Source organism: Rhinolophus hipposideros (genome assembly GCF_964194185.1).
Source record: "Rhinolophus hipposideros genome assembly, chromosome: 22".
Taxonomy (NCBI): domain Eukaryota; kingdom Metazoa; phylum Chordata; class Mammalia; order Chiroptera; family Rhinolophidae; genus Rhinolophus; species Rhinolophus hipposideros.
In genome coordinates, this window is record NC_138068.1 from 20,659,958 (window position 1) to 20,676,742 (window position 16,785).

At 38.0% G+C, this 16,785-nt stretch overlaps 1 protein-coding gene across 1 annotated transcript in view; it reads right to left on the minus strand.

Moving 5' to 3' along the window:
• The window catches only part of ITCH (itchy E3 ubiquitin protein ligase), a 103,867-nt gene that overhangs the window by 65,872 nt on the left and 21,210 nt on the right, over positions 1-16,785 (minus strand). Inside the window, exon 3 of the mRNA XM_081034538.1 lies at positions 5,650-5,740. Within this exon, the coding sequence (XP_080890664.1) occupies positions 5,650-5,719 (70 nt within the window). The 5' untranslated portion in view covers positions 5,720-5,740. The remainder of the gene's footprint in view (positions 1-5,649; positions 5,741-16,785) is intronic.

Below are 16,785 nucleotides of genomic sequence, written 5' to 3' on the forward strand. Positions count from 1 at the left end.
GAATAATCTTCCTGTAAAAAAAACAGATGTGATCATGTCAATACTTCAATGACTCTCTAATGCCTGCAAAATGAAGTCTGAACTCTTCTGGGGTATTTTACATTGTTTACTATGCACTGTTCTAGCCTCCTCCTATACCAAATCCCACCCCTCAGCCCTCTGGTATTCTAACCACCCTTAGCTGTTTGCTGTCCCTCATAAGGGCCATGACCTTTCATGCCCCTGTATGTACTATGCCCTCCCTTTTCCACCCAATAAATTCCTACTTGAGAGACAAATGCCCCTTTCCCTTTGATTGAATGCTTCTTTAAACCTAAAAAGTTAAATTGTTCCTGCCTCTATGCCTCCACAGCATTTCCATATTTATGTATGGCTCCAACAGCTTTTCAATCTGTCTTAGTTTATTAGTTTTTACTTGTTTAATTCACCCTGTAATACCCTTCATGGCAAGGATGTAGCCAGTCTTTATAACTCCTACAGCACTTAATGATTTAAACCTGAGAGGCATTTAATACATTGGTTGAACCAAATGATTAGATAGAAAACATGTTTCCCTGCTTTACATTCTCTGTCTCTCTCCATGTGTATTTGTGTCTGTCTGTCTGTCTGTCTCTCTCTCTCTCTCTCACACACACACACACACAATCTACTGCATATAGTTTTGTGGTATATATTAGTGTTCCTCTGATCCTTCTGTTCTGAAAGTCAATGGTCTGACCTGGTTTCAGTTCTTCATCCTATCTCTTCAGTACAAAATAAAAACTCTGACAATTTAAATAATAAAGAAACAGAAATAACTCCTTAGCTTACCCAACCTATTTTGGGAACCAGGAGACAACAGTGAACAAGGTAAGACAAGTAAGGGTGTTTGAGACCAGATAATTTGGCAGTATGATGAGCTAATAAGAGATAAAACCAGTTAGGCAAAGGCTATCTCTGTGGTCAGAAGCAATGACAGGCCTCTATGGCAGAACTACGTCTTAGCTGGGCAGAATTGGATATAAACTCTTGACTTTAAATTTTAAATATGAAGGACCTTCCTGGTCTCCAAACACAATCAGAACTAAATATATGGTGTTCTAGTAAATTTTGGAAAATACAGTGATATTTAATTCCAATTAGTAATAACTAAAATCATGGTTTACCTTCCTCAAATGATAATTTTTGAGAAAAGACTGTGACTAAGAAATTTCTAGGAAATATCAAAGTACTTATTTTACAAACACAGTATAATGTTAGCAAACAGCAAGCATTAAATAAAAAAACAGATAAACTCAGTATAATAGCTGAGGTTATATGTAGAACATAATTAAACAGGAAATGGCTAAAGACAAAAAAGGACGATAGAAAACAGACTTACGTCCAATAAGAGACCCACACCACAGGATTAGAGAAAAAGAGTAGATGATCCAGGAAATGCAAAAGTAAAAATCAGCAGAATCTAATGATGGACAGGGATGTAAAGGTTAAAGGACAAAGAGGTCAAGAAAAATTTAAAGATGTGATCCACCAGTTAGCCTCTTGATAACAATGTTAATACTTCCATTCTGGCCATAAATAAAACGTTTACAATAAACATCAGTGGTCTTTCACAAAACAGTACCATGCTTGCCAGTCATTCTAACCCCTTTTAAATTAAAATTTTTTTTGGAATGATGTTAAGACAGTGTGAATGAAGCAACAAACCCTTATAAAAAATTTAAGCTTAGACTGCTGTTAAGATGTTAAATTAGATATAAGTAATCCTAGAGGAAGAAAGAAATAAGGAATTAGAGGAAAGAGAATATATTACTCTGACCTGCACAGTGTTTTGGAGTTTTTTAACTTATATACACTGTCTTCCAACAACCATGAAACAAAGATGTTAATATCCTCAGTTCACAGATAAGGAAACTGAATTTCAAAGATATTAGTGACATGCATAAGGTTACACCTGTTAAGTATCAGAACCAGGACTAAATTACAGGGACATTAACTCCCCTGAAGACATGAATTGTTAGTCTATATAGATTTGTTGATAAAAACTAGGGGTGGGGGGCTAGATGACCTCCCCAAGAGTTTAACTGAAGAAGCTTTAATGTCACACTAGTCAAAACATTGAGGGTAAGTATTTATGATTTCGTGTTGTGATTTTGGCATCTATCTAATAAATCATACAGGAGAACTATTGCCCAACACAAGGATCAATACGGATATTTTCACTAACCAACAAAATGTTAAAAGATCATTGAAATGCCAATGGAAGTTCCTAAAGAGACTACCGCAATGAATTACCTCAATGTATGTCAAAGAGTAGCACAAAAGATAATCTTTCCTATTGAACTCAAAATTGAATAGCTAAATAGCTATTCAGGTTATGTCCATAAATTAGATTAAAATTATAGAAAGTGTTACTAATGCACTGGTACTATACTTTTTATGTAAATGCTGAAAAAAAAGGTGAAGCTGCCTTTCCTCTGATACTCTTATAAAGAATTCAGTGAAATTAAAACTAATCCAAGTTCATTAAACAATCCATTATCAACAGCACTGTGAATTATTTTTTTAAACCTCTATTTTGCTACTATTTATAATAGGTGCCATTTCTCTGAAATAAGTTTTCCACTTGCTGTCACCTGATCTGGTGGGATCAATTAGCAAATATATATTGTAAACAATCAACAGGAATATATATACTAGGTGTGAACAAATAATACAGTGAACGTTTAAGTTTTTAAAAATGTATTACAGTAAAAGACAATGTATTACAGTAAAAGACACAATGCCATTGTGTATGTATTAAAGATCTTGCCCTTTAATACATACACAATGGCATTCCCCATTTAATACATAAACAATGGCTCTTCCCCAAAGTCAAAATGATTCAGGACATCGAGGCAGCCACGACAACGCAACTGAAGACACTCAGGAAAGAGGACTTCCAGAACTACTTCAGAAAGTGTCAAGAACAATGGGATAAGTGTATTCAAAGCGAGGGGAAGTATTTTGAGGGGGATTAATGACAATGTGTCTTTTACTGTAATAAATTTTTTAATCTTAAACATTCACCATATTTTTTATCACACCTCATATATGTATATATGATAGAAAGAGTTAAGAAAATAAATTTAAGCAGAACAACAAAGTAGAATTTTAACTTTTGACTCTAAATTCTCTTATCAGTCTTTTCATATCTGCTTCATAAAAACACAAATCCAACTGATTGCTCTTTATTAAAAACTTCCCATCTCTTTTAGTAATGGCACACCTGAAGGAGATGACCCACACTTCCATTAATTCTCATGGCTCCCCGCTCTGCAGCTTTTGGAGGCAAAAAGGGAAGTCTTGTGCATGTCCTTCCTTCATGCCTCTTGCTCATGTTCTCTCCTGAAAGGCTCCTTTTCTACCTCTCTACATTTAAATAGTAGCAATGCTTCAAGGACCACCTCCTTTCATACCAATTCTAGTGAAATGCTGATCTCTCTTTTCCTGACAAAACTTGTTACCTCTTCTTGCCATTATCATATACCATGGTGTTTATTTTTTACACTTGCATATTCATGCCTTCCTTGATTCTAGAAAGATGTTGAAGCAGCTGACAATAAAAACAAAGGCTTGTACACCTGAAACTAAAAAAAAAAAAAAAAAAAGATGCTATAACTGATCTACTAGTATTAACATAGAATAAAAAATACAATGTCATTAAGGGGATTTGTGCAAAGCACTTAGTTCTGTGGTTTATAGTATCAAAAGCAAAGAAGTAAACAATGAATTATGAAGGGCACTCATTCTATTCAACTTGACACTTTACTGTTTATTATCTTATGCTTTCCATATCTAATGATGTATTTGCTAAATATATAACTTTTATCCATTATTCATGGTGTTTGTTTTATTAAAAGTGTATTAAGTTTATTAAACTGTTTTTGCCCTGAACTTGTGCATTCTCAGATTTTTTAGACCCAAGATTAAAAATTTTTAAACAACTAAGGATTATGTCTTTTTGAGGTGCATTCTGGCATTTATTAAATGCTTTCCTTACTATAATAATGATGATAACAAATAAGATAGCCAGCTTATGTAAAGAAAATCTAAAGTAATATAAACCAAAATCTAAAGGAATATAACAATATTTATCTCTGAGGACTAAGATGATAAATAAGGATCCCTCAATTTATTATTTTACTGAGTTTTTTTAAAATAAAAAAAACAGATATTACTTACATAACCTGAAAATTAAAGAATTTTTAAAAAGATTGTTCCAATCAAAGGTTTCAACATTAAGGTGTCCCCCCAAAAATAAAGTCATAGGAAGCCTGACCTAATGAAATCAGCTACTCAGGCTTGTTTGAGGATGGGGAGGGAAGAAACGATTAGAATATGGCTTCAGCAAAACAAATATTAGTATCTTTCATTGGGAATCAGACATTGGTAAGAGATTGGAGTTAGTTAGTGAAGGAATTCCTAAAAACAAATTCTAAGATCTTGTCACCTTAAGAAAGTATTACTTTTATATTATATAATTCAATCACTCTTGGGTTCGGGGGAAAATAATGATGATATGGTTTTTGGCCTAATATTCACAATCCAGGTGTTACGGTAGAAACTAAAATAACATACAGAGGGTAATAACTGTTATATAGTCAATAAATACCATTAAATGTAAGGGAGAGACTAGGGTTTCACTGTATGATGAGACACATGCATGTCTGAAGAAAATCCAGTGACTCACCTTGACTAGCACAAACAGTTCATACATAAAGTCCTACAAAGAGACCATATGGAGCCAGACCGGTAAGGTCTTAGCCCAAGCTAAAGAAATTCCATACTATAGTCAAAGAAAAGCACTGAAGTTTTTTGAGCAAGAATGCAACATCAGGTGGCATGTTAAGAACATTAATCTGAAAGTAATATACTTGGTTATTATGGTTAGAGGAAGGAACAGAGTTAAGTGATAATAGCAAACAAAGGTTTAAACAGACATTTCTCCAAAAAAGATAATACAAATGGCAAATAAGCACATGAAAAGATGCTCACCATCATTAACCATCAGAGAAAAGCAAGTCAAACCCACAAGATACCACTTCAAACCCACTAGGATGTCTATAATCAAAAAGCAAATAACAAGCTTTGGCAAGGATGTGGAGAAATTGAAACTCTCATACATGGCTAATAAGAATGTAAAATGATGCCAGATTATTTTGTAAAATAGTGCCGAATTATTTTGTAAAATAATTTAAATTTCTTCACAATGGTAAACATGGATACTAACTATATGGCCCAGTGATTTCACTCCTAGGTATATACTCAAGAGAACTGAAAACTATCTTCACAAAAACTTGTACATGAATGTTCACAGCATTATTCTTAATAGCCAAAAAGTGGAAACAACCAAACTCCCATCAAATGATAAATGGATAAAATGTGGCATATGTCCATACATGAAATATTTGGCAATTAAAATAATGAAATACTAATACATACTACCCAAGAATATCCTGAAATAAAAATGTAATTTTTACATATCCACACATTTTGTTCCTTTGTTCATGCATTAAGCAAATATTAATTCGGCACCTGATATGTAACAGGTACTAAAGATTTTCTTCTCGTAAGATTATTTTTTATGATGGGGGAAAAAGTAAAGTTGTAGATCTTTTTAAGACTTACCAGTGATCTGAAGTTGTGATTTCATGGTCAGGCTACCCATTGAACCAAGCTGTGATCCACTGTCAGACATACCACCAATAGGACACCAAACCTAAACATGGCAAAGGAGATAACTTGTAAACATCACAAATTCCCATTTAAAAAACATGTAAATAGTGCTAACCAGGCCATTTCCACATCCCACTGGAGGCCACATGATAACCAGTGGCCTTCACATTGCTAAATGTCAATTCAAGTATTCATTCTACCTAACCTATCAGCAAAATCTGACATGGTTGATCATTTCTTCTTCCAAGATTTACTTTCTTCCCTTGAATTCCCAAGACACATTTTCTTCGTTTATGACCTACCTCATTGATTGTTCCTCCTTAGTCTCCTCTGACAATTCCTTGTCTTCTCTCCGTTCTCTTTATGTTGGAGTATCCTAGGGCTCAGTTAGTGGTTCCCTCTTCTCTCTATATACTCATTTCCTCCAAAATATCATCCAGAGGTATGGCCTCAAATATCATCTATATAGCCAAAAGTCCCAACTTTGTATTTCTATCCCAGACTTCATTCCTCAACTCTAAACAACTTCACATGGGCATCTAAATGACATCTGAAACTTAACACATCCAAAACTGAACTCATCTTCCCTGTAAACTCTCAGTTGATGGTAGCTCCATCCTTTCAGATGCTCAGCTAAAAACCTTGGAGTCATCCTTGACTCCTTTCTTCTATATTTTCCTACCAACCTGCGGGCAAATTCTGTTGTCTCTATTTGATCCAGAATCCAACCATTTCTTGCCACCTCTACCACCAATCTGTTTGGAGCCACCTCTGATAGCCATCTTTTCCCCAGATTATGCCTTTCTTCCAGATTACTGCAATAATCTAATAGGTCTCCCTGTTTCTACCTTTATCTAGCCTCAGCACCTATTCTCAACTCAGCCAGGATAGCTCTTTTAAAATATTCAAAACCCATAAAGGCTTCCCATTTTACTCAGAGTAAAAGCCTAATTCCATACAATGACTTAAAAAAATTGATAAGAGGCGAGCTTCCCCAGCTCCCAACTTCTTGATCTTATTTCTTCCTATTCTTCTCTCCTACTCAGGCACCTACTTCCTTGTTATTCCATCATGTTTTAGACTTAGGGAGAATTATTCTATTTGTTCTCTTGACAATTTTACAGTCTGTTCCACCTATCCTGGTCACTTTTTTCTTCTATACAATATATCACCTCCTGACAGCCTAAGGAATTTACTTGGTAGTTTATTTGTTTTGACTCTCTAGTCTAAAATATAAACTCCATGTGAGCAGGGATTTTGTTTTGTTCATTAATGATATTCAAAAGCCCAAAACAGTGCCTGACACATAGCAAATACTTAACAATCTGTTCAATGAAATGAACAAAGAAATGACAATTGAATTACTCTTATACTAAATGAACAACTGTAATGTGTCTTCTTCAGCCCCTAATCATGGAAGAGTTAATTGCCATGCAGAAAAAGCATGATTCATTAACAGATTTTATAACAAAGTGGAACACTTGAGCTAATTCCTGGATCAACACTCATTATATGATACTATTTGAGTTCTGTAACCTCTCTAGGTCCCAGTTTCCTGTCAGAAAAATGGGGATAAAACCACCTCTACTTCACAGTCGTAAAGACTGAATATGTGTCTGAAATAAAACTCTGTAAATGTTTATCGTTTATAGTGTTTGAAATAAAATAAACATTTTCAAAATAAAAATCTGTTCTTATGCTTTTGGAGACTGGATAAAAATATCAGCAGTACTTTGAGTAGGTCAAGATAAAGATTAAAATCAAACAAAATTTACTTAGCACTTACTATTTGCCAGGTACTTTGTAAGAAGTATACAAGTACAAAAAGGCAGACAAAATATCTTTAAACTGTAAACACTGCCTTGAGTTTTTATACAAAATTAGGCTTCCATTAAAAATTTTAAATATAAAACAATTCTGATTTTGGCAGTCTTCTCAAATCGGCCAAAATGAAATGGAACAGTAATTCCTACCAAGATGAATTCCATAAAATTCAATGTTTTATTCCTTGACTTATACATAAAAATACTCAAAGCTAAAATTTTGGCCTTAACATGCTGGTAATTTTAATAATTTATGTCTTATACATGTTAGTTTGATATAATCAAAATTCATTAAGTATTTTAAATTCTTGAAAAGAATAAAAAATACTGCTTGTGCAATAGCAAAAAAGAAAACCTACAGAAATGACTTAAATATCGATTGGAAACCAGTTCAATAAATTACATATTCATACTGTAGAAGAGAATACTATGCAGCCATTAAAACAACTTATTAATAACTGAAATGGAATGACTCCATGAAAATTTATTAAAGCCACAGAATACATACAAAATGATGTTATTTTTGCAAACAAAAACAAACTATATATTCTTATAGGTACACAGACTTACAAATAAATACAGGAAAAGTATACATCCCAAACTGGTAATAGTGGGTACTTCTGTGGAAGAGGCAGGTATGTGTACTAAAGGTGATCAAGGGGAACTTTGGTTTTATATGTATTGTTTGATGTTTTTCAAAGAAAACGCTTATCACTGATAACTTGTACAATTTAAACAATAGGCAAGACAATGTACGGTGTCAGGGGGGTAAATAGACTTATCAGGGGATCATTTCGTAAGTTATAAGGCAGTCTCAAAATCAAGTTTGTGAACTTGTTACAATGATGCTGCTAACCTTTTTTGATATCAGAGGGATTATTCATTATGAATTTGTACCAACTGGACAAACAGTTAACCAAGTTTACTATTTGGAAGTGCTGAAAAGGCTGTGCGAAAAAGTTGAGACGAAAATGACCTGAACTTCTCGTCAACAATTCATGGCTCTTACATCACAACAAGGCACCAGCTCACACGGCACTGTCTGTAAGCGAGTTTTTAGGCAGTAAACAAATAACTGTATTGGAACATCCTCCCTGCTCACCTGATCTGGCCCCCAATGACTTCTTTCTTTACCCGAAGAGAAAGGAAATACTGAAAGGAAAACATTTTTATGACATTCTGGACATCAAGGTTAATACAACGACAGCTCTGATGGCCACTCCCGAAAGAGTTCCAAAATTGCTTTGAAGGGTGGACTAGGCACTGGCATCGGTGCATAGCTCCCCAAGGGGAGTACTTCGAAGGTGACCATAGTGATATTCAGCAATGAGGTATGCAGCACTTCTTCTAGGGTGAGTTTGCGAACTTAATTGTCAGACCTCGTAAACGTCTAACCACTATACCGTATACCTGAAACTAATACATTATTGAATGTCAACTAGAACTGAAATTATTTTTTACATTTTTTAATAAATAAAAATGAAGTAGAATAAAAAATATCAGAATGGAAAAAAAATAAACAGGCAACACAGGATAGAGAATCTACACTTCAAGTCCCAAATCCTCTCCTGAGCTCCAGATTCTTAGATTTAACGATTATTTACAACAGCCTACATGGTTAAAAAACGACTAAATCGAAACTATACCTAGGCACACTCACCCTGGCCTCAACAGCACCACCATCCAACCAGTTGCTCAAGCCAAAGACACAGGCATTATCTTTCCCTTACCAACATGTTCTTAGGATTCTACCTGCAAAATGTACCCTAAAATATGCCTACTTTTTGCCCTCTCTTCTTAACCATCCTAATCCAAGCCACAAACATCCATCCCTTCACTGTCAACAAATTACTACAATTCATTAAACTGGTCTCTCTGCCTTTCCACTTGCTCCCAGTTCCGGTTCCCCCTTCCTCCCACCATCCATTCATTCTCCACATAGCAATGAGGGTACTCTTTTAAAAATGGAAGTTAGATCATGCTCTACTCAACTTAAACACCCAATAACTTCTTAAAATAGAATCCAAACTCCCATCCTGGATTACAGAAGCCTCACTCCATCCCATCCATGACTGACTCTCTGACTTCACCATATCTCCTTCTCTTTCTCACCCATTACAAATCCAGATTTCTCTGTATTTCTCAAACACCCTAAGGTCATTCCAGCCTTACAGCCTTTGCACTAACTGTTCCCTCTGCTGGGAATGTTTTTTCCTTTACTTTTCAAAGCTAATACTTCTTGTACTCAGGCTTCAAGTTAAATACCAGCTCTTCAGAGAGGTCTGCCCTGACTACTCAATCTAAACTAGCCATCCTATTACTTTGTATCACATCACTGAAATTTTTTCTTTTTTTTTTGAAATTTTTTCTGATTTGTTTATGGACTGTAAGGTCCACAAAAGTAGGCACTTTGTCTATCATGTTAATAAGTGCCTGAATAGTCTATAGTTTTTTAAATTTAAATCCACAATCTGTATTAAGTTTCACTTTCTGTTAAGTTCTATGGGTTTTGACAAATGCATAATGCCACATACCCATTATTACAATATCACACAGAAAGATCTCACCACCCTAAAAATCCCCTGTACTTCACGTATTCATCCTTCTCCCCTCACTCAGAACCCTGGCAACCTGGATCTTTTTACTGTCTTTTGTAGTTATGCCTCTTCCAGAATGTCAGATAGGTAGAAACATAACAATCTGGAGCCTTTTCAGGTTGACTTCTTTCACTCAGCAGTAGGATTAAAGGTTCCTCCATACCTTATCATAGTTTGACAGCTTTTTCTTTAATTGTTGAATAATATTCCATTGTGTTGTACCACAGTTTATGCTTATTCATTTGCCTATTGAAGGACATGTTGGTTGCTTTCAGTTTGGGGCAATTATGAAAATAGCTGCTATAAATATTCATGTGCAGGTTATTTGGGAATATAAGTTTTCAACTAAATTGCCTCAACAGGTATACAACTGCTAGATAATGGTGAGCTTATGTTTTACCTCTGTATGAAACTGCCAAATGGTCTTCCAAAGTGGCTGTACCATTCTGCCTTCCTACTAGGATTGAAGGAGAATTCCTATTACTCCACATTCTCCCCAGTATTGGGTATTAACTTTTAGAAATTTAATCAATCTAGTAAGTGTAAAGTGATAGTTCACTGATTGTTTAATTTGCAATTCCCATATGACATAAGATTTTCAGTATCTTTTCATATGCTTATTTGCCATTTACGTATATTGTTTAGTGAGGAATCTGTTCAGATATTTTGCTCACTTTTTTGTTTGTTTTATTGTTGCATTTCAAAAGTTCTTTGTATATTTTAGATACAAGTCCATTATCACATATGTGTTTTACAAATATTTTCTCACAGTCAGTGGCTTCTCTTCATTTTCTTAACAGCATAAAGGTTCTGGTCACCAATGCTAACAGGTGGGTATGTGTATGTGAGTGAGGGGTTTCCCCACACCAACAAGCAATTCTGACACCAGCTGGGTGTCCTACAATTTAACTCAATTCTGACGCCCACCGTCCTACAAGACTGGCCAGTCCACCCCACTTCAGATGCCAGTTGTCAAGTCCAGGTTGTCACCTATGCTCCTGACCAACCAGCTACAGATTGGAGGTTCCAACGACTCCCTCCTTAGGTTTGATTAATTTGCTAGAGCAGCTCACAGAACTCTGAGAAACATTTTACTCACTAGATTACTGCTTTACTATAAAAGGATGTAACTCAAGTACAGCCAAATGGAAGAGATGCATAGGGCAAGGTATTGGGAAAGGGAACAGACTTCTGTGTCCTCTCCCAGCACACCCCTCTCCCCAAATCTCTAGTGTTCACCAACCAGAAGCTCTCTGAACCCCATCCTTTTGGGTTTTTATGGAGGTTTCATTACACTGGCATAACTGATTAAATCATTGGCCACTGGCAAACTCTAGCCCCTTGCCCCTCACTAGGTGCTGGGGAGGGGGAGGTGGCAACTGAAAGTTCCAACCCTCTAATCACATGGTTGGCTCCACTGGAAACCAGCCCCCATCCTTAGGTGATTTCCTAAAGACACAAAACAAAAGACACTTTAATCATTCTATTAACTTAGGAAATTCCTAGAGTTTTTGAAGCTGTGTGTCAGGAATGGAATCGAAGACCGGATATATATCTCTTATAAATCACACTATCACACAATGCCTTTTGTAGACTACAATTAATTTTTATAAAGTACAATAATTACTAACTTTGTGTTTCATGAATTGTGCTTTTGGTATTTTATCTTAAAATTTATCACCATCTCTTCAATGATTGGTGCTGGGACAACTGGATATCCACATGTAAAAGGATGAAGCTGGTTTCCTACCTCACACCACATATAAAATCTAACTGAAAAATGAATCAAAGGCAAGCAACACAGGGCTTCTTCTCAAAGAACTATGGTTGTGTGATTTGACCTGTCTGGATGAAAGTTCCCTGAAGGCCTGGCTCAAGGGCTAGCCTTTGTTTTCCCTGCCTGGGAGCTTCCTCAGGGCTGAGACAGGTTTGCAGCAAGTGTCTGTCAAAAGCATTTAAAAGCAATTGCATTAACCACTGCCACTTAGGGCAAAGGATAACACAGTAGATGTACTGAAAAGATTGGGAAGGAAGAGAGAGGCTGGAGAAGGAGACACTTGAGGGGGGATAAGGGATTTGAAAAAGTCCTGGAATCTATGGAGAATCTAGGCTATGCATATGCCCAGTGCCGGATGTATGCTCAGAAAAGATCTGAGAAGACCCTGATTCTTAACTCTGATTGACCAGTCTCCTTACAAGCAGAAAGTGGAAACTAAGGCACATTTTTAAACTGCTGGACTAAGCACAGCAGTGCCCCAACACAGAGGCAATGTGTAAACACTGGGTTTGGGGTCCTTTTTTTGGTTCTAAGAGTTTAAGGGTATCTGTCAAATCACTAGCTGACTACCAACCTAACAGAACAAAGACTTCAATGGACACACATGATAAAGAATATGAACTACAGAAAATTAGTTTGGAAAAGTCATCAAACAAGCAAACAATAACCACAATAAGCAGCAATAAGAAACTATGAGTTAGGAGAAGAATCTGATTTCCAGAATTGCCATATTATAACAATCCAAATGTTCAGTTTTCATACTAGCAATCCAAATTTAACAGCACATTAAAAGGATTAAGGGCCGGCCTGATGGCTCAGGTGGGAGGAGGGCCGCGCTCCTAACGCCAAGGTCCCTGGTTCGATTCCCACATGGGCCAGTGAGCTGCGCCCTCTACAGCTAAGATTGTGAACAATGGCTCTCCCTGGAGCTGGGCTGCGGTGAGCAGCGGGAGGTCGGTGTGAGCTGCTGTGTGCTGCTGCTGTGCTGTCGTGGGCTACTGTGTGCTGCCAGTGGCCAGCATGAATGGCCGGCAGCCAGACTGAGCGACTAGCAGCCGGTGGGAGCTGCTGTGAGCTGCTGTGAGCAGCTGAGGTGACCGACTGCCTCAGCCGGGGGAGCGCAAGGCTCACAATACCAGCATGGGCCAGGGAGCTGTGTCCTACACAACTAGACTGAGAAACAACGGCTTGAACCGGAGTGGGAAGGGAGGTGGAAGAAGGGGGAAAAAAGGATTAATACACCAAGACCGATTAATCACTGGGATGCAAGGATGGTGTAACCTCAGCACCAGCTCAAATTGGTTCTACAAATAGCAGGACAAGGAGCAATTTAACCCCAATTAAAAAGCCCCTTGCCGCAGCTCCTACTTGGGTCACGACCCCTGGCAGCTGCCCAGCAGGACTCCAGGCTTACAGATACCTCTAAATCAAAGAGGGATGTTGTTAAATGTCAGAGAAGGGGGAAACCCGTCCTATTTGTCACCAATACCTTACTAGCCCAACAGGATTCCAGGTTTTCACATACCCCAAAGGGATGTATTAACACATCCCCCAAAACCAAAGGGATATGTTTACCCATGCCCCTAAATCAAAGAAATGCACTGTTAAGAGAAGATATCTTGCTTATCAACACATTCAGTTTGTCACCAATCCCTTACTAACCCAACAGGATTCCAGGTTTTCACACACCCCAAAGGGAAGTTGTAAGGTAGACGCTGAGGAAAATTTGCCTTCATTGGTTGATGTGAGTTTTTGTCTATTAGCTTTTGTCTATTCCTATATGTGAGGTGATTTCTGCGCTGTGATCAGGAGTTGAGTAAGTTCCCCCTTTGGTCCCATTCTCCCAAGCAGGGGAGACATGGAATGAGGTTGCTTTTCTGTCCCCCTTTGGTCTCATTCTCCTGAGCAGGGGAGATATGAGATGATGTTTGCTGTTCTGTCCATGTTGTGGGGTGATGGTTAGCTCAGGGTTAAAGAAAATCTTGATCAGGGATTGAGAGAATTCCCTCTTTGTTCTGTCTGTTTCCCCCACATCAACAGATGAAGTAAAGAAGTAGCTAAGTTACATCAGGACAATGTGACAGGCTTGTTGCCAGGCTTTGGAAGACCTTGGGCTGATGGTCCCAAGCAAGAACAATAGATGTTGCTTATCTAGCTGAATTGCCCCTTTGGCCGGATGGGCGACATTCATATGACATTCATATCAGTATCAGTAACTGCTGGACCCACTGGGAACCATTCCCGGAGGGGGAGGAAGGAACAAGAAACTTGGCTCTAAGGTACATCTGAAAAAATATATATGACAAACTTCAGTTGACAGTGTAATTATTAATATAATTATTATTATTTCATCATTTGGTCATTTGTCATTGGTGATTTTTCATCATTCTAACATTTTGAAGACCTCCAGCAACATGCAGCTCACAACACCAGGGGATGCCCTGACTTCCAGCTGCGAACCTGGTGAGGTCTGGCTGGTTCCCGGCCTCTCCAGTGTTGTTCCCCACGGTTAGCCTTCTTGAGAACTTGTTAACATCTAGAAAACTTGAACGCAGCTTGCAGCTTACAACACCAGAAGACATCCTAACTTCTAACAACAACAGCAACAACAACAACAACAGCATTCTTCAGATTGTTAACACCTTAAAAACTTATATACAGCTTGCTGCTTAAAACATCAGAAGACGCCTTGACTTCTAACAACAACAAAGACAACAACAGCAGCAGCATTCTTGGGAACTAGCAAGCAGCGGTGTGGGAGACGCCTGAGTTTCTCTCAGCTACAGACATGGCAAGGTTTTGATTTATGACTTTTTCAGTGCTGTTCTCCTCCGGTTTGGTGAACTTTTGGCATCTATTGTAATAGTTACTAGTACCCTATAAAGCTTATTACTGCTTTTGGATACTCCTTACTGATGTTATTTGTGTATTTAGCCTAGTGATTTTTTTTTTTTTTTTTTAGATTTTATTGGGGAAGGGGAACACGACTTCATTGGGGAATAGTGTGTACTTCCAGGACTTTTTTTCCCCCAAGTCAAGTTGTTGTCCTTTCAATCTTAGTTGTGGAGGGTGCCGTTCAGCTTCAAGTTGTTGTCCTTTCAGTCTTAGTTGTGGAGGGCGCAGCTCAGCTCCAGGTCCAGTTGCCGTTGCTAGTTGCAGGGGGCACAGCCCACCATCCCTTGCGCGAGTCGAACCGGCAACCTTGCGGTTGAGAGGATGCACTCCAACCAACTGAGCCATCCGGGAGCTCAGGGGCAGCTCAGCTCAAGGTGCCGTGTTCAATCTTAGTTGCGGGGGCGCTGCCCACCATCCCTTGCGGGACTCGAGGAATTGAACTGGCAACCTTGTGGTTGAGAGCCCACTGGCCCATGTGGGAATCAAACCGGCAGCCTTCGGAGTTAGGGGCATGGAGCTCTAACCGCCTGAGCCACCGGGCCAGCCCTGTACATGAATTTTTTTACATCTTCCTCTTTATCTCCACTACTACTCCCTTCATTTGGCTCTCCCTGCACTATCGCACTGTCAAGATTTCTCCTTGCCTTACCTCCAATCTGTCCATAGTATTGTAAAAAGGGTATTTCAGATACACCTCCAATGATCCTCTTTGATGCTAGTTTGCCTATTGTCTTATCTCACCTGCCACTCTCCCATACATATCCCATGCTCCAATCACACAGAATTACCATACCATGCCATCTGCTTAATATTTATATAATTTACTTATCCTGATCCTTCTGTTCAAAATTTGCCCCACTTCTTCCCTAAATTCTCATGGTCTTCTCTTATCCTTCAACATTCTGCACAAGCATCTCATGTGGTAGCTTTCCCAAACCTCCAAAGCAGAAATAATGAATTTCTTCTCATCAACCATGTTATACCATATAACATGGCTTTGGAGTCAGACAGAGCTAGATATACACCTCAGCACTGTTACTGTGTAAACTTCAGCAAGTAAAGTACTGAATCTTTAAGCCACATTTTCTTCATCCATAAAACAGGAATAATTCAATTGTAGTTTTGTTTTAAAGATTGAGATAATACCTGCAAAGTGCTATAGGCAATCTTAAACCTCGTAAGTGTTCAACAGCTGTCGCTTATCTATTTGCAAATCTGTTTCCTCTTTCAAACTGTTTTCTTGAGGTCAGCGGCCATCCATCTGTACATCACTAGAGCCTAACATAGTGTCTGAGGCCATAGTGTCATATTAATGGTAAGCCCTTAAATATTTGTCAAATCAATCAATAAACACAAAAAAGTTATGATACACAAGGTAAATTTTTCTCTAATACCTCAGAAGAACCTGAATATGGGTATCTTTCTTACTGAGACATTAAAAAGCTTAATAGTATCTAAGCACTCACTACTATCCAACATTTCTCCAAATAGGAGCACTAGTCACCTATACAAAAGAGCCCCTACTTGCGAATAAGTGGGGTTACAAATGGTGGGGGTTTGCATTTGTCCTTAAGTCTTATAATGACAATATAAAAGCAACCAATGAATACCCACTAAACAGTTTCCCATCATAATAGTAAACACCATTTATTATTGGTGTACAAAGATTACAAAGAAAGGTTTCTGCCCTCCTGGAATTTAAAACGTGAGGGAAAGCCATAATATAAATAATTAGAATTACAGGAAATTGACACCATGCTATCTATATGTACAAGTACTGTAAGGAAATACAGTCTATAGTAATTAATTTTGCCTTTGTGGAGAGGGGGAATTCAGACAAGATGCCACAGGACAGAAGCACTGTGGGTGAAAAAGAGTAGCAAAACAGGTGACGGGGCAGCGGGTTAGCTCAGTGGTTAGAGAGCAGTGCTCATAACACCAAGGTAGCTAGCTGGATTCCCACATGGGCCAGTGAGCTACACCCTCCACAACTAGA